This window comes from Pleurodeles waltl, chromosome 3_1, assembly GCF_031143425.1.
Source record: "Pleurodeles waltl isolate 20211129_DDA chromosome 3_1, aPleWal1.hap1.20221129, whole genome shotgun sequence".
NCBI lineage: Eukaryota > Metazoa > Chordata > Amphibia > Caudata > Salamandridae > Pleurodeles > Pleurodeles waltl.
In genome coordinates this window covers 1,831,053,307-1,831,067,797 of record NC_090440.1, presented here as the reverse complement: position 1 = coordinate 1,831,067,797, position 14,491 = coordinate 1,831,053,307, and the positions used below count along the sequence as shown (strand labels likewise).

Sequence of the window (14,491 nt, the reverse complement as noted above, 5' to 3'; positions counted from 1 at the left end):
TAATTAATAACTTGTGTAAAGCCGGCTATGTAGTATCGAAAGTATACAAATTACTCTTACCAAAATATTCCAAAGCTCACTCACGGAACAAGCAAATATGGGAGGCAGAACCATCCCACAGCAATATAAAGTTTGATTGGAAATGTATTTGCAAATCCACTTTTACTAATTAGATATCACCAATGCTATCCCAAACTGAATACATGCTCATTCACAGAGCGAACTGGACCCCTGAAAAGCTAGACAAGAAGCCACATGCTGGAACTGTGGTGTGCACACAGGAGACCTGGCTCCTGAGCTCTTTTATTGTCCCCTACTCCAGAATTATTGAGATAAAATGGTTAAGTTCAAACCCTGGACATTAATCCTACTCATGAATACTCCTATATTCTACTAGATTAACTTGACCCACAGATAAAAACATGAAGCAGGTGAATTTCATCTAGACTTAATGCTGACCCCTGCCTTCAAACTGGTTCTCACTTACTGGAAGAACTCCAGTATACAGGGAGTGCAGAATTATTAGGCAAGTTGTATTTTTGAGGATTAATTTTATTATTGAACAACAACCATGTTCTCAATGAACCCAAAAAACTCATTAATATCAAAGCTGAATATTTTTGGAAGTAGTTTTTAGTTTGTTTTTAGTTTTAGCTATGTTAGGGGGATATCTGTGTGTGCAGGTGACTATTACTGTGCATAATTATTAGGCAACTTAACAAAAAAAAATACATACCCATTTCAATTATTTATTATTACCAGTGAAACCAATATAACATCTCAACATTCACAAATATACATTTCTGACATTCAAAAACAAAACAAAAACAAATCAGTGACCAATATAGCCACCTTTCTTTGCAAGGACACTCAAAAGCCTGCCATCCATGGATTCTGTCAGTGTTTTGATCTGTTCACCATCAACATTGCGTGCAGCAGCAACCACAGCCTCCCAGACACTGTTCAGAGAGGTGTACTGTTTTCCCTCCTTGTAAATCTCACATTTGATGATGGACCACAGGTTCTCAATGGGGTTCAGATCAGGTGAACAAGGAGGCCATGTCATTAGATTTCCTTCTTTTATACCCTTTCTTGCCAGCCACGCTGTGGAGTACTTGGACGCGTGTGATGGAGCATTGTCCTGCATGAAAACCATGTTTTTCTTGAAGGATGCAGACTTCTTCCTGTACCACTGCTTGAAGAAGGTGTCTTCCAGGAACTGGCAGTAGGACTGGGAGTTGAGCTTGACTCCATCCTCAACCCGAAAAGGCCCCACAAGCTCATCTTTGATGATACCAGCCCAAACCAGTACTCCACCTCCACCTTGCTGGCGTCTGAGTCGGACTGGAGCTCTCTGCCCTTTACCAATCCAGCCACGGGCCCATCCATCTGGCCCATCAAGACTAACTCTCATTTCATCAGTCCATAAAACCTTAGAAAAATCAGTCTTGAGATATTTCTTGGCCCAGTCTTGACGTTTCAGCTTGTGTGTCTTGTTCAGTGGTGGTCGTCTTTCAGCCTTTCTTACCTTGGCCATGTCTCTGAGTATTGCACACCTTGTGCTTTTGGGCACTCCAGTGATGTTGCAGCTCTGAAATATGGCCAAACTGGTGGCAAGTGGCATCGTGGCAGCTGCACGCTTGACTTTTCTCAGTTCATGGGCAGTTATTTTGCACCTTGGTTTTTCCACACGCTTCTTGCGACCCTGTTGACTATTTTGAATGAAACGCTTGATTGTTCGATGATCACGCTTCAGAAGCTTTGCAATTTTAAGAGTGCTGCATCCCTCTGCAAGATATCTCACTATTTTTGACTTTTCTGAGCCTGTCAAGTCCTTCTTTTGACCCATTTTGCCAAAGGAAAGGAAGTTGCCTAATAATTATGCACACCTGATATAGGGTGTTGATGTCATTAGACCACACCCCTTCTCATTACAGAGATGCACATCACCTAATATGCTTAATTGGTAGTAGGCTTTCGAGCCTATACGGCTTGGAGTAAGACAACATGCATTAAGAGGATGATGTGGTCAAAATACTCATTTGCCTAATAATTCTGCACTCCCTGTAGTTTAATTTCATATGTGGTGCGATTAGTTCAGGGTCCTCAGAAGGGCATATAACACCTCACTGCAACTTACTTACGGGTTTCCAACCAGTAGGCCCATTTGGGTCTCACTTGGCACTGCTACCTTATCTTTCAAACCACCATATGTCATAAAGCTCCCTCTAGGGCCTGAAGGCCTTGCTTCATTGCACATTTGATCATAGCTTGTCTTTTTTTTATCATTATTTCCAGTAACGTAACCTAAATGATTTCAAATCAGTTCACTCATACTCACTCGCTCACTGTGTTAATTCAAGTGCTGACTGTATTTTCCACTGTACGTACAAGATGGTTTTACAAATGTGTTTAATGCACAGTCTTAACACCTTCCCTTCTTATGTTCCTCTGTCTAATCCGCTTCTGCTTAATGTGTTTTGTGATACTAATTTAATATGAATAGCAGTTTAGAGCACATTCTGTCTCTTTTGTATGTGCTTTCCCAAACTGTCCTTATGTTCATTTACCCGTTGCAAAATGAATAAAGTTTATTTGAGCAAAAGAACTAATGCAGGCTCTGGATACATGTAATACCATTTTACTATGGACTTACAAGTGAATTACATGTGCCTATTGGGTGTAAGCCAATTCTAAAATGTTTAACGGAATGTGAGCACAAGCACTTAAGCACTGGTTAGCAGTGGAAAGTGTACCAAGTCCTAAGGACCTCACCAAGGATGTTGGGTCCAACATGTGCACCCCCACGTGAGCAAACTTCCACCCTCATTGGAGTTTTCATCTCTAAGGAGGAAGGACCTGAGAGACCATCGTCACTGGTGTGGTCAGTTCCAGGACAATGCTCCACTGTAAAGTCCATTCCCTATAGGGAGATGGACTACCTCAGTGGTTTGGGATTCTCAGCCCTAATCTGCAATAGCCATCTGAAGGGTCTGTGGTCTGTCTGAACCCAAAAGTGCTCCCCCAACAGATTTGTTCTCAATCTCTTCAGTGCCCAGACCACTTTAAATGCTTCCCTTTCTGTTGCACTCCACCTCATTCCCTGGAAAGTAACTTCCTGCTGCGGAAGGCTACTGGTTGATCTAGGCATTCTGCATTCAGCATTGTGCACAATGAACTCCCGGGAGAAATCAGGGGCTTTGAGCACAGTTGGCATACACATAGCCTTCTTAAATGTGTCAAAAGCCTTCTGGCACACCTCCGTCCAGATCACCTGTCTGGGCTGCTTATTAGAATTCAGCTCTGCTAAGGGAGAAACAATGGTGCCATACCCTTTGACAAATCTCCTGTAGTACCTGGAGAGGCCCAGGAAGGCCCTCAGCAGTGTCTTGGTCTTGTGGGAGTCCCAAGCCAGAATGGTTTGAATTTTGGCCTGGAAGGCAGCTGTACCTTGCCCCTTCCAAGTTGGTGACCCAAGCAGACCACAGAAGCCTACCCTATTTGGCACTTACTGGCCTTGATAGTCAGGTGATCCTCTGAGTTGCGCTGAAGACCGCAATCTTTTCTAGGTAGGCGGCATTGAAGTTCTCTAACCCTGCCCAGGACCTGATTGACCAACACCTGGAATTTGTCAAATGCAAAAACAACAAGGTGATGGATGGAATGCTTGAGCTGATCTCAGCCACTGGCAATCGCTCAGGGCCACATCCCAATCCATACTTTTCCACCCACCATGCCACCTAAGTTTGGAAATAGCCATTTGCAAATCCGTTTTGACCCTGTTCCTAATGGGAACAGTCCAGCCTGAACTGCCAGGCCTCCCTGAACCCGAACACAAGCAGTCCATGACCTTTTTTGCCATTTGTAGGGCTCTTCAGCAAGGTATTGCTTGGTTCTACTGGCATGGTATGCCAAGACATGGGTCCCATACTCACTGTGCCACGGGAATCAAACTATACATGGATGAAGAATGGCAATAAAAATGGATGACAAACCTACTAAAATAGTTGTCATGCCCCAGATGACCTTCCAACAGAACACTGTAACAGGGCCGTAGCCACGTGGAAGTTTGAAGGGGCCAGGCACCCCCATAAAAATGCCTGCCCCACCTAAAGACAGCTGCCAGCATGTCAGAAATTGCTTTCAGAATGAAAGCTTGCACTGCAATGCTACTGGTGAAGTTCTCCCACTAGCAGATAAAGAAAATCATGAAATTGGGTCTCACTTTTTAACAGATGCCTTTTTCTGAGAATTTAAGAGAGAAACTACTTGGAGGGAAAGGCCCTGCTATAGACATGGTCAGTGGCGTTTGGATAGGGGAAGCAGCAACATTGTAATGATTTTGTACATGGTGGTAGGGGGAAGAAGACTTCTCCCGGGCCCTTTCTGACATATTCCCAAGCCAAACAGGAACAACATTTCTCTTCAATCTGCAACACCTATTGAGACTACAGCAGCGCACGACATGCTGCCATGAATCAAGTTGTAGGTCAGAGCAGGTTCTGATTCTGTTCATAGTTTGGTTTGACACAGAAAATTAAATCATACCCATTACCTGTGTTCAAGTAGCATTGGTATGGTGAATAAACAGTCACAATCAGTCCAGAGCTCCTGTTGCTCATCTATGGGGCCTGAACAGGGTGGATTTGGCTTGTGGGGCAATTTACCAGTAGCAGAGTGACTGGTCTGGCAGGTCAGTGGGTTGGCTATTTTTGGCTGTTTATGGCCTGGAGGGATGTTTTTTACAGTTGAATTCTGTGATATTACCACAACCATTACTTCCAGCAAGCACAAATGCATGCTGTCTCCCATAATTTGCAAAGCATCCATATCCAGGTCTGGGGTAGTGGGGAGGCGGGTGAATTGCACGACACTGCTATAATTCCCATGTACTGTTGTTTTGCAAATGCCTATACTGTATCTTGATTTACTGTATTTCTTGCGTCCTCCACACCACTCTTATTGATGTTTGTTAAACACTTTGGTTAAATTGAACATTGCCAAATAAAAAAGATATTTAAACAATATGGCACTGTACGCAGGAAGGCGCACAATTGACTGACTTCCTCAGCTGGCTCATTCCCTTTCCTGGATGCAAGAAGAAATGTGCCCTTCTCCATGATTCGTATGCAGGAGAACATCTGATGGCAAAGCATATGAAATAAATATTAACAGCTCTAAAGTACAGCTGTTTGCCAGGAATTTATTTTAGAGCACTGTAGGAAAGTATCCTCTTTCTTGGCATGGTTACCCCCATTTCTGCCTGATGTCAGTGTGTTTGACTGTGTTCACTAAAACCCTGCTAACTAGGACCCCAGTGATCATGCTCTGTCTTCCAAAACTCTGTATTTCATCCCACAATTGGCATACTGGTGCCCCCATGTAAGCCCCTAGTATATGGTACCTAGGTACCCAGGCATTGGGGCTAAAGGGGGTCCCTATGGGCTGCAGCAGTTATTCTGCCACCCATATGGAGCCCATGCAAAGGGTTCTGCAGGCCTGCCATTGCAGTCTGTGCAAACTGGGTGCATGCACCCGTTTTCACTACAGGTCACTGCACCAGGTCACTATAAGTCACCCCTATGGTAGGCTTTCTCAGCCCAGAGGGCAGGGTGCAGGTACCTGTGTGTGAGGGCACCCCTGCACTTGCAGAGGTGTCCCCACAAACACCAGATCCATTCTCCTGGACTTTGTGAGTGCTGGGACACCATTTTACATGTGTACTGGACATTGGTTACTACCTATGTCCAGCTACATAATGGTAACTCTGAACCTAGGCATGTTTGTTATCAAACATGTTGTAGTCATACCTCAATACGTTTGCAAGTATTGGTTGTATGATTCTATGCTCTCTGGGGGCTCCTTACAGGACCCCCATCATTGCTCCTACAGCTTTCTGAGGTTTTCCAGGAAGCCCAAGCTGCTGCCACCTCGCAAACAGGTTTCTGCACTCCTGTTGCTTGAAGAGCTCAAGCCCAGGAAGGCAGAACAAATGATTTCCTTTGGGAGAGGGGTGTTACACCCTTTTCCTTTGCAAATAGGTGTTACTGGGTTTGGGGGTAGCCTCCCCAAGCCACTGGTATGCTTTGAAGGGCACATTTGGTACCCTCCATGCATAAACCAGTCTACACCAGTTCAGGTGGAAAGGAGAGTGACCATTCCCCTGTCCATCACCACCCCAGGGGTGGTGCCCAGAGCTCCTCCAGAGGGTCCCTGGGTTTTGCCATCTTGAATCCAAGGTTGGCAGGGAACTCTGGGAGAACCTGAGTGGCCAGATCAGACAGGTAATGTCACAGCCCCCTCCTGATTAGTGGTCACCCAGCTAGGTGACCAATCCCCCTTTCAGGGCTATTTAGGGTCTCTCCTTTGGGTGGTTCCTCAGATTCAGCTTACAAGGTCCCAGCAGGATTCCCCTGCAACCTCCACTTCGACTTCTGATCAAAGAAACTGCATCTGGACTCTCCAGGACCCGATAATCTGCAACAAAGACAAAGACTTCACCTGCAACATTGTATCCACGGCTCCTTCCAGCTTCTGCAACATTTCCCCGATTGTGTATCCTCTGAGGACAGCCTGTCTTCAGTCTGCACAGAAAAGAAGAAGGAAGAAGAAGGAATCTCTCTTGGAGTGAAGAAGTCACTCCCCTGCATCTGCAGGCACCAACAGCAACGACGAGCGGCTGCGTGGATCCTCCCTCCTGCTGAGCTGTGTGGATCCTGCATCACAGTGGTGGTCAGATGTGGTCCCTTCGTTCCTCTCTACCAGCTGTTCCACTGAGGTGGAGTTAAGCCCTTGCCTTCCCATGCAGGATAGTACCCCGTGCACTGCATCTTTTGCAGCTGCCAATGCTTGTTGGCACTTCCTCCAAGGAGGCTGTAACAGGGTCTGCGCAACCCTGTTCCAAAAGGACACCCCGGGACACGTAAAAGAGTGCCCCGGGGGCGCCTCCACACACCCAGAAGTGCCGTCGCAGGACGTCAACCCAGACATCCGGGTTAAGAAGAGCGAACGCCAGGAGAATGGCACGTTGCTGGGGAACGAGAAGGAGTAGGGCACAACATCGGAATGGAGCAGGACAGCGGGACACCGAACAGTAGAAACAATGAAATACCGCTGTCGAAGACGAGACCGGTGAAGGCACCGTCCCGGAGGGACCAGACAGACGAAAGAGCCAGCCGCGTCCCCGGAGGGACATGGCTCACGCAGATACGTGCCTGCTTTCTAAATCTCTCAGGGTACTGGTGGAAGAGAGGTTGTTAACTAAATCTTTCTCTCTATCTCTGGGAGGGACAGAGTGGTTTCCTTTTTACTATATAGACACTTGGGCTCCACCAAAGACTTACGTGCCTGAAAGTATGCTTTTTAAAACCAAAATAGAACTATATTGACTCATTCTAACTGCACAAGAATGATTATTTCTTTTTGTTATTATTGGATTCAATTTTTTCACTCACTTGGTGGTTTATTCCTTCACTCCCAATCTCTTTAGAATGTATAGAGAACAAAGAAAAGGTCACTTACCGTTATTTTCGACTTCTTTTGCTTCGGTCCCACGACGGGGAGGTCCTTCACCGAAAGATCGCCCTAAAAAGAAAAAAAGGAATAGAGAAGAAAAGAAGACCATTACTCAAGCCAAGGGAAGAGAAAATCTAGAAGAAAGAAGAGAAGGGGGAAGAAGAGAGAAAACGCACACATAGACTGAGCACATTTGACTGTCCTAACAACTCATAAAGAATAAAACCACTATATAGTGACCAACGTGTGCAGTCGTCTTCCATTATCGAGTAGTAGGAACCCCTACAGAGTACTAAGGCATCGTGTAGCTCCAGCCCCCAGCAATCCTTCCTGCGATGCACAGCTCCCTGAGTGGCTCTCCTGCGGCGTGGGATCCCTTTTTGTAGTGCTGCGTGGGCTCCATTTTTAACTTTTGTGTCCCTGTCCTGTGGGACTCCTTTGAGTGCTGCCTGTGCTTCTGTGAGCTCTCTGTGACGCTGAGGCCTCCTCTGACCCCCCCCGGCAGCACCACTTTCCGCTAACCACAAATTTTGCCTGTGCCAAGGCTTGTTGGTGGAATTCGGACACGCAAACCCGACTGCAATCTTCCTTCTGGTGTGGGACATCACCTGCATCTTCCAGGAACCTGACTCCGACACCAGGGCTGCTGTGCTGATTTTCCTTCCTTACCGCCAACCAACTTCTTCATCCTCAGCCTGGTGGGTAGGGGCTCCCACAGCCACTGAACTTTGCTGTGTCCTCTGGACTTGGTCGCCTTTTTCCATAAGTCTTCATCTTCAGGAATCCACCGTTGGTTTCTTGCAGTCATCTCTGGGTTTTGCAGTTCTCTTCTTTTCTTCCTAGTGGGTGTTTTGGGGAAATTGTGGTGATTTACTCCTAACTTCCTGGTTGCTGGGGGGTGTTGTGGTACTTACCTTTGTGCTTTTCTGGTACCCCCTGTGCCTCTCTACACACTCCACTTACCTAGGTTGGGGTCCAACTCTCGCATTCCATTTGTTTAGTATATGGTTTGTGCTGCCCCTAAGGTCACTATTCTCTATTGTGTTTTACACTGTTTAGCACTGATTTCTAACTGTTCTTATACCTATTTCTGACTACTAGTGTATATATCTTGTGTATTACTTACCTCTTAAGGGAGTATTGCCTCTATAGAATTTTTGGTGCTGTGTTACCTCAATAAAGTACCTTTATTTTTGTAAAACTGTGTGGTTTCTTTCATGTGTATAAGTGCTGTGTGACTACAGTAGTAGTGCATGAGCTTTGCTTGTCTCCTAGATAAGCCTTGGCTGCTCACCAACAGCTACTCCTAGAGAGCCTGGCTTCTAGACACTGCCTACATTTCAGTAATAGGGGATACCAGGACCTGGTATAAGGTGTAAGTACCTTAGGTACCCACTACACACCAGGCCAGCTTCCTACAAGCGCCGGGACATAACTGGTATTCCTGAATCATGATTTTAGTGACTGTACTATGCCTCAGTAGATGTATATTTCCAGCAAAATGAAACAGCATCACAGCTAAGTGTGGGTGACGTGTGCGCATTTTATTTCATGAACAGAGAAGTGGCCATTGTACCAATACCACCCAAGCAACCTCACCCCCTTTATGCCTGACACTTCTTGAAGCAAGAAGGGTCGTCTAGGACAATCAAGAATGTAATAGCAGCTTCCTGGTCCGGATCTGGTATTTTCAAGGTTGAATTTACATTTAGATTTAAAACAGCTGTTAAAATAATTAGCAGCTATCCAGTCCTGCTGGGAAGAGTACTCTTAGAAAGATTAGAATCATGGGCAACTAACAATCATATACTCACAGAGGCCCAATTGGGATTTAGGCCTGGGGTTGGTACCCTGGAACAATGCATAAACCTTAACTTAATAATAAGTAAATATACAATAGCAAAGAAGGGTTATGTGTTCCTTTGTTTTGCAGATCTTAGCAGTGCTTTTGATTTGGTGAATCATGCTAAGCTGTGGAAAGGCTTAACAGATATGGGTGCGCCCTCAGATATAATAAGCTTCTTGCCGCAACTATACAATCATCTAACAGCACGGGTGAGATATGGAAGAAATGGTGAGTGTACCCCAGGTTTTAGGATAGGGAGAGGAATACGCCAAGGTTGTGTTTTGGCGCCTCTCCTATTTTCCCTTTATATAAATGGAGTTGATGCCCACTTAAAAAATATAGAAATTGATAGCCCTAAAATAGGAGAATGTTCTATCCCAATTCTTTTATACGCAGATGATGCAGTACTGCTGTCACGAACTGCAAATGGGTTGCAGCGGTTAATTGAGGGCTTTGTGGAATTCATGGAGGAAAGAGATATGGGCAGGGTCGGCGGGAGCACCGCCGACAGACCGGCGGTGCCCCGCAGGGCATTCTGACCGCGGCGGTTTGGCCGCGGTCAGAAAGGGTAAACCGGCGGTCTCCCGCCGGTTTACCGCTGCCCTTAGAATCCCCCATGGCGGTGCAGCTTGCTGCGCCGCCATGGGGGATTCTGACACCCCCTACCGCCATCCTGTTCCTGGCGGTTCGCCCGCCAGGAACAGGATGGCGGTAGGGGGTGCCGCGGGGCCCCTGGGGGCCCCTGCCGTGCCCATGCCAATGGCATGGGCACGGCAGGGGCCCCCGTAAGAGGGCCCCACAAAGTATTTCAGTGTCTGCCTAGCAGACACTGAAATACGCGACGGGTGCAACTGCACCCGTCGCACCTTCCCACTCCGCCGGCTCAATTCTGAGCCGGCATCTTAGTGGGAAGGTTGATTTGCCATGGGCTGGCGGGCGGCCTTTTGGCGGCCGCCCGCCAGCCCAGGGCAAATCCCAAAATACCCTCAGCGGTCTTAAGACCGCGGAGCGGTATTTTGGTGGGGGAACTTCGGCGGGCGGCCTCCGCCGCCCGCCGAAGTTAGAATCACCCCCATGATGTTGAATATGAGCAAAACAGTGGTAATGACTTGTGGACAGGGAAAGGCCAGGTAGAAAACTCACTTTATTAAGGGCCATAAATGTGAAGAGGTGAATGGATTTACATACTTGGGTATACAATTTTCTAATATGGGTCATTGGAAACAACACCTAGAAATTATCAAGATGAAGTATATTAGGACAACTGAGGCTGTCTTTAGATTTAAAAAAAAAATTGGTAATAAACCCCTAAGGGAAATGCTGCAAATTTACAAAAGCAAATCAATCAGCAGCATCACATATGGTTCTGCCCTTTGGGGCCTGATGCCCGAGATCCATTCATTACAAGTGTTAGAGAACAACTTTTTTAACAGATTACTTGCAGTCCCAAATACCACCTCCACATTCATGGTACATAAGGAACTGGGCTGCCGTTACGTGGAAGATCTAATATATATTAATGCGTTGTCAGCTTGGCATGGCATTTGGTCAAAAGAAGGGACGCATTTTACCCAAAAGATTATTAAAGATTGTCTTACATTAGAATATTGGGATAGAATCCCATGGTTCATGCATTTAAAAGATCTGTTGAAAGGTATAAATCTAGCTCAAAATTTGGACAACCCAGGTATAGTCCTCCAATTTAGTAAGAAAGAATTGAAAAACCAATTAATGGCATGGAGAGATAGTGATAGAAAAAATAGAGAATGCATGAAATCAACAGTAGCACCCTATATGATTGAAAACAACGAGGTAATACCAAATTACTTACTGACAGTTGTAAACACTCAGCATAGATTTTATCTGACCCGATTGCGTTTTAAAATGTTGCACTTTTTGGTAGCCTTCCCAAAGGTGAGGATTTGGAGTAAAAGCCTACCGAAGTGCCCCTGCTTGGGACGATTTGCACAATCTACGATGCACTTTATTATATCTTTAAATTTTATCACGACATTAGGAAACAATTTTTAAAACCATTATTTATTATTAACAAGTTATTTTATTGCAGAGAAGCTTTTAGCTATTTATTTAAATTGGATACCAATGAGAAATGTGAAGCAGTGATAAAATTTATCCTACATGCAATAGAATAGAGAAAGAAGTTGTCTTATCTAGAAAAAACTCCGATATGAGAATGAATAACTGCCCAATGTATTGCAGCAAAGGTTTTTATCTATTTATTTATTAGTAATGTTTTCTTGAAGTATTTTATTGTATATCCTTTTATTATTTTAAAGAGATCGTTTATCTTTTATGGAGTAAAATCTGAATAAAGATTGTTTTGAATTTAATTGAATTGAATTGAATTAGGAGCTATCCAGTCAACCTATGAAATACAAGTAACCTACCAGTTTGATTTTTCGCTGAACCCTGTTTCTAGTAGATTATCTTTTATTATATTGTCAGGACTACAAAAAACAGAATTCAAAGGAACACAGAAATAGAAAAAGCGAATACACCACACAAAGAACAACTTTAGGTTAATCCAACATTGCATATATGTGAAATTCTGCATATTCTGAAAAAACACAGACTTCATTGTATTCATACTTAAGTTCAATCCTATTTGGACATCAGTAAGGCACTGTACGTTGTACAATTGTGCATTGTAGATTGCACAGCACTAGCAGTAAGCACCGTTGAGAGTAACTTGATAAAAGAATGTGGTAGATGGCATTTATTTTCCAGCTACACAACCAGGTTATCGACCTCATGAGAGACAGAAGCACTGCTTGTGTCTGCTTGATAACCAGCTACTGTTGAAGGATTTACAAGTAATCCTGTCAACAAGCTTTTGCATACCCAATCATACATGCAGCACACACATTCTTCAACATATAGCACATCATAAAGCACACCACATATGTAGCAAAAAGACAGACCTCAGACATGCAAATAGGTAATCACAATTACAGCACATTGACAGAAGCCATGCATACTCAGCATATAGCACACAGATCACAACATAAGAAATGATACACACACACACACACACACATGAAGCACAGCAATATCAGTGGAAATGGGCGGCGACATTCGTAGAAGTGGGATGCACTTGAGAAGGAAGTGGGTGGCCCCTATGAAAATATTTGGGCACTTGTACATAGTACATATGTATTTATTTTCAAATTAAGCACTGCTCCACTGCAGTGTGAAACAAACCTCAGACTGTTTCTTTCGTTTTCAAATGATCAGTGAAACTGCTTCTGCATGGCTAGAAACATGAGCCTGATATGGAGATAATGATAATGCTGCATGCATCACTTTAAGGTACGTAATAATGAAATGCTTGTTTTACTTTTTAATTCTCCCTTTTTTTAAAAGGGCCTCCTTCCAAAAAATGCTATTTCATATCTTGTTTTTTTCAATTTATACTTCTTAATACACTTTATCAACCCTGATCCATGTTTTATGTCACCACATCGCTTGTACATCTGTACCCCAGGCCTTGTGACACTTCTACCCACTGGTGCTTTGAAGCGGACCTAGGATGGGATATGTAGTTTATAAGCGAAAAATGCCAACATGTCATACGCTAAGACTAAGGCTAGTACAGTGACTTAGTAGGGCTTACACTGAAACTAGGAAACTGACTCAGAGGCACCAAGAATGACTCAGAGACACTTACAGAGGGCCTCTAACACTGTCACTGGCATACTGCCACAGGAGAACCACCTATGGGGGTATTGATGTGACCACAATGACAAATAGGCACTTACACTCCAGACTCTAACAAAGGGACACTGGCACAGGGGCACTTGCAAATGGGCACTGTCAGTAAGATGAGATAGGCAAATAAACACTGAAACTACGGCACAGGGGGTACCAAAACAGGACCGTCAATACCAACATGGGAACAGTGATGATGGGATGAGGACATGAGACACAAAGACTAGTGCTGGGACACTGTCAAATGACAGTTGCGCTGGGGCACTCACAGAGGGGTACAAGGGCACAAGGATATTGAAACTAAACAGTAGAGCATTATATTAGACTCTGACATGATATACTGATACACTGACGCGGGGACCCATTATTAGTCTACATGTGGATTCTGGTAGAAGTTCTGATGCCAGGTGACCAACATGGAGACACTGCCACTGGGACATGGACACTAGAACACTGATACAGTGACACCAACAATGGACTGGGGCTGTTGACAATATGGCAATGGAAGTCATTAGTGGGCATGAGTAGCGAATCTTTGATACTGGGACACATTAGGGCATTACCACACAGGCAACGCAGTGATGCCGACACAAGGGCATTTCCACTGGAAAAGCACTACTGAGACAAAGATAATGAACAACAACTTGGGAATGTTGACTTGGTGACGCCACTGGCACAAACATTGATGCTGGTCCAATACCATGGGGCAGTGACATGGGGAGTATGTCATAGGGACATTAGAATATAAACACTTACTTATGCTTGAACACAAGGTGATGAAAGGGCAGTAACTCAAGGGCTCTTACTGGACGGACACAACACTCAGGTACTAACCTGTGGTTGATGAGATGGGTCACTGACACTGAGATATAAACATAAGGGCACTGACATGAGGACACATACATAGGCCCACATACACTGAAATGTACACGGTGACACTGTCATGGGCATTGGGCATTGCAACAGTGCCATGGGCGTAATGCTCAGAAACACTATTTGAGTATTGAGACACTGGGGCAAGTGGACCTTGACACAGAGACAGTGATTCTAACATAGTATGTTGACACTGGGATACTGACATGGCACACAGACAGTGACACAGGGACATTTACACTGGCATTGATACTGGGACAGTAATGATAGGAAAGAAATAAAGGGACACATACACATATGCAGTAACAGTGACATAAGGACACTAACCCAGTAACACTGATTTGTCCACAAACACTAATGCTGAGGCACTTACACAAGGGGGCAGCATTGAGATACTGAGTAATAGATGCTACATGCACATGGCATAGGCAACAAGCATAGAGGTACTGATACTTGTTCATTGCCCTAACACAGGGAAACTGCTGCATGGACCAAAACCTTGGGACACCAGCACAAGCACACTGTTAC

At 44.7% G+C, this 14,491-nt stretch overlaps 1 protein-coding gene across 2 annotated transcripts in view; it reads right to left on the bottom strand.

The window, feature by feature from the left end:
• NEMP2 (nuclear envelope integral membrane protein 2) overlaps positions 1-14,491 on the bottom strand; it is a 235,885-nt gene that overhangs the window by 163,535 nt on the left and 57,859 nt on the right. For both annotated transcript variants that reach the window (XM_069225893.1, XM_069225891.1), the window contains exon 2: positions 7,522-7,584. Coding sequence is in view for 1 of the 2 variants with exons in the window: in XM_069225891.1 (XP_069081992.1) it covers positions 7,522-7,584 (63 nt within the window). In the remaining variant the exon portion in view is untranslated. The remainder of the gene's footprint in view (positions 1-7,521; positions 7,585-14,491) is intronic.